The 7,320-nt window shown below is 49.4% G+C and overlaps 1 protein-coding gene across 1 annotated transcript; it reads left to right on the forward strand.

Annotated features, from left to right (window-relative positions):
• The first annotated feature begins 475 nt into the window (after positions 1-475).
• LOC131264976 (uncharacterized protein K02A2.6-like) lies at positions 476-4,615 on the forward strand. Its single transcript, XM_058267237.1, has 2 exons — positions 476-756; positions 1,363-4,615. The coding sequence occupies exons 1-2, from the start codon at positions 476-478 to the stop codon at positions 4,613-4,615; spliced, it is 3,534 nt and encodes a 1,177-aa protein (XP_058123220.1).
• The last annotated feature ends 2,705 nt before the right edge of the window (positions 4,616-7,320 follow it).

The following is a 7,320-nucleotide window of genomic DNA, read 5'->3' on the forward strand; positions in this document are numbered from 1 at the left end:
CGCTTGGTGTGAACGTGTGCATTAAAGACACAAGACTTTTGGTACGAGCGTGCACAGTGAAGACAAAATTCCGCGTCCACGGGCAAAAAGGCGAAGGATGAGCGTTAACGGAAGCGGTGCATCCGAGTTTCCAGTGGAAGGGGACGAGCGTCGATCATCCGCGATCCGCTCTGGTGGTTTTGTTCCCGGGCAACATCATTTGCAGCCCGCCAACGAAAACCAAGCGCCATGGCCACAGGCTCCATTGCAAAGCGCATCCGCGCAGCCCGCCAACGAAAACCAAGCGCCATGGACGCAGCCTCCATCGCAAAGTGCATCCGCGCAGCCATTGCAGAATAATTTTGCCGCGTCATCCGGAGCGCCTGGGCAGAATTTTGATTTTGCGATGCTGGCCCAAATGATGCAGATGATGCAGCAGCAAATGCAGCAACAGCAGCAGCAGATGCAGCAGCAGATGCAACAACAGCAGCAGCAGATGCAACAACAGCATCAGTTATTCGCCCAATTGCTGCAGCAGCCGAAATCCGCATCACAGCCTTCCCAGCCGACAAATAGTGTTCCCAGCAATCCCGAGGTGATTATGGATGCTTTATCGAGTAGCATCACGGAGTTTCGTTACGAGGCGGAATCGGACGTAACTTTCGGTGCATGGTTTGCACGATACGAGGATCTGTTTGCGCAGGATGCCTCTCGCCTCGACGATGCAGCTAAAGTGCGTTTGCTGATACGCAAGCTGGGACCCGCCGAGTACGCGCGGTACACTAGTTTTATCTTGCCGAGTGTCCCTCGTGACTTGTCGTTCGTCGATACTACGAAAAGGTTAACAGCTCTTTTCGGAAAAGCAGAGTCGCTCGTTAGTAAGCGATACACTTGTTTGCAGCTTACAAAGTCGCGGAACGAGGACTTAGTTTCATTTGTCTGCAGAGTGAACCGCTCCTGCGTGAATTTTCAACTTGCCGCAATGAGCGAAGAGCAATTTAAATGTTTAATGCTCGTTTGCGGATTGAAAGATGAAGCCGACGCTGAAGTGCGAACGAGGCTTCTGTCTCGAATCGAGGAGCGAAACGACGTGACATTGGAGCAGCTTTCCGCGGAATGTCAACGGATCGCAAGTCTTAAAGTCGACAGCGCGATGATTGCAGCAAAAACTAATGATCGCGTCCTGGCGCTAAGGGCCAGAGGACCGCGATACCAGTCGCCTGGTCAAGATCAAGGAGGAAAATGGCGGCAAGAACGTGGCGTGTATCGAGAAACTCGCGACAAGCCGGCTGGGCCTTGTTGGTTGTGTGGAGGTACCCATTGGGCAAGAAACTGTTCTTATGCCCAACATAAGTGCCGTGACTGTAACAAAACGGGCCATAGAGAGGGTTTCTGCAACCAACAAAACGGTAGGCGCCAGCGGCGAAAATCCAAGAAATGGAACAGGCGCACTCCGGTTGAGACACGGTTTGTAACGATCAACGTCTGCAAGGTGACGCAAACAAGGAAATTCGTCGACCTTCTGATCGGCAACAAGAAGGTGCGCATGCAGCTCGACACCGGTTCGGACATCACGGTGGTCGGACGGAGTGCATGGGACCAGTTGGGTAGGCCAACATTGAAGCCGGTAGGAGTATGTGCGAGGACAGCGTCTGGCTCGCAGCTGCAGCTGGATGGGGAATTTACGGCAAGGGTAACGGTTGGCGACAGGACAAAGGTCGTCGTTATTCGCGTCATACAAGCAGACTTGCAGCTTCTGGGAGCAGATGCGATCGAGCAGTTCCAGCTCGGGTCGGTGCCAATGGACCACTTTTGTAACGCGATAAGCACAGAAGCGCTAAAATGGGAAAGCAAGTTCCCTAAAATGTTCAGTGGAAGTGGATTGTGCACTAAGGCAAATATTCAGCTGCGGCTGAAGGATAATCACCGTTCAGTATTTTGTCCCAAACGTCCGGTTGCATACGCGATGCAAGCTATTGTGGAAAAAGAACTAGACCGCCTGCAAGACTTGGGTGTTATCACCAGAACGGACTATTCGGATTGGGCAGCCCCAATCGTGGTAGTGAGGAAACAGAACGGCAGTATAAGAATATGTGGAGATTATTCAACTGGCCTGAACTCAGCTCTCCAGTCCCATGAGTATCCACTACCACTTCCAGAGGATATTTTTGCAACACTTGCTCAGTGCCAGTTTTTCAGCAAAATTGACCTTTCGGACGCGTTCCTGCAGGTGGAAATAAATGAGCAGTATCGTCCGTTACTTACGATAAATACGCATCGCGGACTATACCATTACAACCGCCTGCCACCCGGGATAAAGATTGCACCAGCGGCATTCCAGCAGCTGATGGATGCAATGCTCGCCGGATTGAATCGTACATCCGGGTACATGGACGACGTAGTCGTGGGAGGAAGAACAGAGCGTGAGCACGATGAGAACCTGCTAAACCTTTTCCGGCGCATCGAAGATTACGGATTTACCATCCGCGCGGAAAAGTGTGCATTCAAAATGACTCAAATTGAGTATTTGGGGTTCATCGTTGATAGCCAGGGTCTCAGACCGAATCCCGAAAAGATAGCAGTAATTCACGAGTTGCCGGCGCCAAGGAATGTGAGTGAAGTACGATCCTTTTTAGGAGCCGTGAATTATTACGGGAAGTTCGTTCCAAAGATGAGAGACCTTCGGTACCCTCTGGATGTGCTGCTGAAAAACGAGTCACAATTTGAATGGACACGCGAGTGCGAAGATGCCTTTCGGAAATTTAAAGAGATACTGGCCTCCGACCTGCTCCTGACGCATTACGACCCCAACGCGGAAATAGTGGTTTCTGCGGATGCTTCGTCGGTTGGTCTAGGCGCAACGATCAGCCATAGATTTGCTGATGGATCGATGAAGGTGGTGCAGCATGCTTCACGAGCCCTAACGAAGGCAGAAGCAGGGTACAGTCAGATCGATCGTGAAGGTCTAGCGATCATTTTTGCCGTTAAGAAATTCCATAAAATGCTGTACGGACGCCATTTCCGGTTGCAGACGGATCATCGACCACTGTTGCGCATTTTCGGCTCCAACAAAGGCATACCTGTTTACACAGCCAACAGGTTACAGCGTTTTGCTCTGCAGCTTCAACTGTACGATTTTAGCATCGAATATGTTAAAACGGATCAATTTGGCAACGCGGACGTGCTCTCAAGGCTAATAAGGGAGCACGCAAAACCAGATCCAGAGTACATCATTGCAAGCGCTGAGTTGGAAGAGGACGTGAGTTCCGTTGTAATAAACTGTATTAACCTATTTCCGCTTCATTTTAGAGATGTCGCGAAGGCAACGGAATCCGACCCGGTACTGCGGCAAGTAACAAAATACATTATGGAAGGTTGGCCGCGAGACAAATCATACGGCGAAGATTTGGCTCGCTTTTTCCACAGAAGCGAGGCCTTATCCACGTTCCGGGGAAGTATTTTGTTCGGGGAGAGGGTGGTCATCCCAAGAAAGCTACAGCGGCGTTGCTTGGAGCAGCTGCACGAAGGACATCCAGGGATCCAAAGGATGAAGGCGGTGGCTCGCAGTTATGTGTACTGGCCAAGCATCGATAGAGACATTGCCGAGTACGTGAAAACATGCCACGCCTGTGCAGTAGCATCGAAGTCCTCCCCGCGTGAGAAACCCGTTTCCTGGCCAGCTACCAAGAAGCCCTGGGAGCGCATCCACATCGATTATGCCGGTCCAGTTGACGGTGATTACTTTTTGGTAATGGTTGATGCGCATACAAAGTGGCCAGAGGTGGTAAGGACGCGTAGCACTACGACAAAGGCTACTATTGCGATGATGCGGGGCATCTTCGCAAGATTTGGCTATCCCGAAACGTTGGTCAGCGATAATGGGCCCCAGTTCGTATCGTCCGAGTTTGAGGATTACTGTTGTAGAAACGGCATAGACCACGTGAAAACCGCGCCGTTTCATCCTCAATCGAATGGGCAAGCTGAGCGTTTCGTGGACACGCTAAAAAGAAAAATGCAAAAGATCCACGAAGGTGGAGCCACACGAGAGGAATCACTCGATATTTTCCTTGCATCTTATCGGATGACTCCCAACCCGGTTGTAAGAAATGGCCAAACTCCGGCGGAGGCTATGCTGGGGCGAAAGGTTCGGACCGCCCTAGAACTATTGAAACCTCCCTCCGCAGAAAAGGAAGCACCGCCAGTGGGCGATAAACGGTTCGGTAGCGGTGACGCCGTTTATACCAAGATGTATGCTAGAAACTCTTGGCGGTGGGTTCCAGCACGGATTGTACGAGAACTAGGTACGGTGATGTTCGAGGTGGAGACCGAGGATCGCAAGGTGCATCGACGTCACCTGAATCAGCTTAGAGAGCGCGGTGCTGCCACGCCAATTAATGCACCTAGTAATACCGTAGAGCCGAACCGATTGCCGTTGGATTTGCTCATCGATCCGGCGCCGCAGGAAACAAGGCCGATTTCTCCTGCAGGGCAGCAAATCAACACATCGGATACGGTTGCATCTCCACGTCCAGTCCCTTTCGTGACTAGCAGACGACGGCAGCCGATACAAGAGCCACGCCGGTCTTCTAGGCCTAGAAGACCCCCACGTAGGCTCGACGAGTATCGTCTGAATTAAAAGGGGGAGATGTTGTGATAGGACCTGACCCGATGGATAAGCTTTGGGCCACTCACTGATAACTCGCCGTTATCAGCTGATGTGGGTTCCTGCTATCCATCGGGGTCAATGCGCAGCGTCCGTCGATCAGTTGACTTCGGCTGGGAATCGGAAGAGGATCGGGCACGGACGAGCCGCGCGTGGCGTCTGTTTTATGTACCGTTAAGTTTTAGGCCAAGGACCTCTGTTTTTAAAGTGTACGTGATCGTCATAGTAAATATAGTTCTAATGGTTAATTATGTAATTTATGTGTACTGATTGAAAAGACCAGAGCTACACGAAAGAACATAAAAAATTGTTAAGCCGGACAAACGAATGGCACGGTGTTTGCGGCGAGTTCCGTCGTGAAGGCACATTTAAAGGTCAATTTCAAACAGACAACATTTCTTCGAAAGTAGGTGAAGCCAGATACGAACGGGAAAAAGGTTTTTTTTTTGCCATAAAGGCTTAACAAGTAGAGAAAAAGTTTATGGAGAAACGTGATATGAATAATGATTCGTTGTGAAATCGTAATGAAATTTTTGTAGTTGAGTTTCTCTAAGTGAGTTTAGTCATATCCTCCCTACGAATTTAAACCAAACCCGATTTGACCGATGGTTTCAAACTACGCTTCCATTGTGCGTAACATCGTACCGGTTGCAACGCGGAGCGAATCGAATCGAAAAGGCTACGAAGTGGCATGAAGACATTAGGCACACCGGGGTATTGGAAGCACCGGGTGACGGGAAAGGCGCGTCCAGCGACACCTGGCAGTTAGGGCTTCTCCCGAAGGCAGGCGGTGGGCGGCCAAACGTCGTTTATCTCGGATGCTGTAGCTGATGTCTTGCGATGCTTTAGCTTCTTGTTGAGTGCGTTTTCGACTGCAGCAGGACGACGTTCGCGCCCGGACCGAATGGAACCCATTTGTCGTAAACCGATTGTCAGAAGCCAGACGCGAGTAGCCACGACCAGAGTCTCCGTGCCATAGCGGGGTAGATACGGTGGACAGTCGACGGAGGGTGTCTGCTGCTGATAGATCTTCAGACAACTTCAGTGCTCATCTCCCCCCGGTGGCCAAGGTTTCGGGCGCGGTTTCGAGTCGGGCCAGAGTGAGCGGGTTTTTCGCTCGGTGTACGTGCTTGGAAAAGTTTATCTACCATGCCAAATGAGAATGTAATTACTTTATTCGACGTTGTTTGCGCAACCCTCGTCGAGCTGGTGCCAGCGATGGATCGAAGGGAATTGAAGCATGTGGAATTGTCGAACATCGAGGATCAGGCGCACCAGGGAACCACTAGCACCTAGCACTACCCCGACACGAAAGATTACAAAGCTAAAGTTCTCCGGGATTCTTTTGTGTGCGCCCCGGGTTGCCTTCGTCTGCTTTTGCTGGTCCGAGATTCACCGGCACACTCGGTACAATTACTCGTTCTCGATAAACTGGTCGGATAGAAAAATCTTTGGCAAAAGTTCTGACGCCATTAGAGAGCTATCTGGCGTACGGTAGTAGCAGGTGCAGCAGTTATCCCGCTAATTTCGAGATCGGTTTGTTGGCCCATTACGGGAAATGGCGCGAAACGTCTTCCGTAGTTAGGTATCAGCGTGCGGTATTGATGAAGATGGGAATTCTATGGAGAATTAAGGGAAATTGAAATTAGTGCAGAGTTGGATCAGGAAATTGGTAGGACTCAACAGGTGTTGGTTGACAATCATCGTTGACAATTTATTTCATTTGAAAGTTCTTGCCACAAACAACACAAATTCCATCATTTCCCCAAAAAGTATCAGTAGGAAGTTCATCTTCCAAACACGCCGTTGATAAAAACTACTTCTCAAATTGTAATTTTCTATGCAAAAGGATCTTCAGGGTGCAATTTATTACCTTCGCGTAATGCAACCATTGCTTGGCGGCTTCTGCATTCGCAAAAGACAGTTTCTGCATTCGATATCATTCATCTGCGTCTCGCCTTACGTCGAGCTTTTCATTTCGCTTGGCCATTTTTTTCCACAGGTGGAAATCCTTCGAGGATTGTTGCCCCACTCAACTCCTTGTCAACCGCTCACTCGTGAATTTCGGCATCTGTTGAAATCCCTGCGGAAGAGAGAGTTCTATTTACATTTGAAACAGCGCTTCTTCGTCGTTTTATCGAAAAGCGAAGGCCACACTGTGTCATTTGTTGGTCAACGAACGACTTCTTGCGGTAAACCCCCAGTCTTAAACGATCGGTGGAATAGTGCGAAATTAAATGCATAATTTTATAATCCATTACTACAATGCCAAGACGCCATCATCTGCCAACGCTGGGGGACGCTTTTTCGCAAACAATCATTAAGATTCCCCCTCCCTGTTTTTGGAAGGAAGGGTTAAAAGGTGTTGAGTGGAGGCTTTCGTTAGTTAAAATAAAATGGTCCCAGTTCCTTGGCGCTCGATTGGAAATGGTTTCCTTAATGAAATTTTCGCTGAAACCCATCAGATTTTGCGTTGAAATTGCTTTTAGTCCTACCTGACAGAGCAGGGAAGACGGATATTAGATTTGGTTTCCTTGTTAACGAATTCCCGAAGTGGTCTCTTCTCTATCGAGTGATCGTTACTTTTCTGGTGAAAAGGATGTATTTAACTCATAACCAAAATGAAACGTGAGTGATAGATTTCTCACCAATACACAACTTTAAAAATAAACAGGTTT

The sequence above is a fragment of the Anopheles coustani genome, chromosome 2 (genome assembly GCF_943734705.1).
Source record: "Anopheles coustani chromosome 2, idAnoCousDA_361_x.2, whole genome shotgun sequence".
NCBI classification, from domain to species: Eukaryota; Metazoa; Arthropoda; class Insecta; order Diptera; family Culicidae; genus Anopheles; species Anopheles coustani.

Bases quoted from the DNA above. Each gene is read 5' to 3' on its own strand.
- LOC131264976 (XM_058267237.1), top strand. From the start codon at position 476: ATGCAACAACAGCATCAGTTATTCGCCCAATTGCTGCAGCAGCCGAAA. The intron at 757-1,362 runs GTACACTAGTTT...AACGGGCCATAG, and splicing joins GGACCCGCCGAGTACGCGCG to AGAGGGTTTCTGCAACCAAC.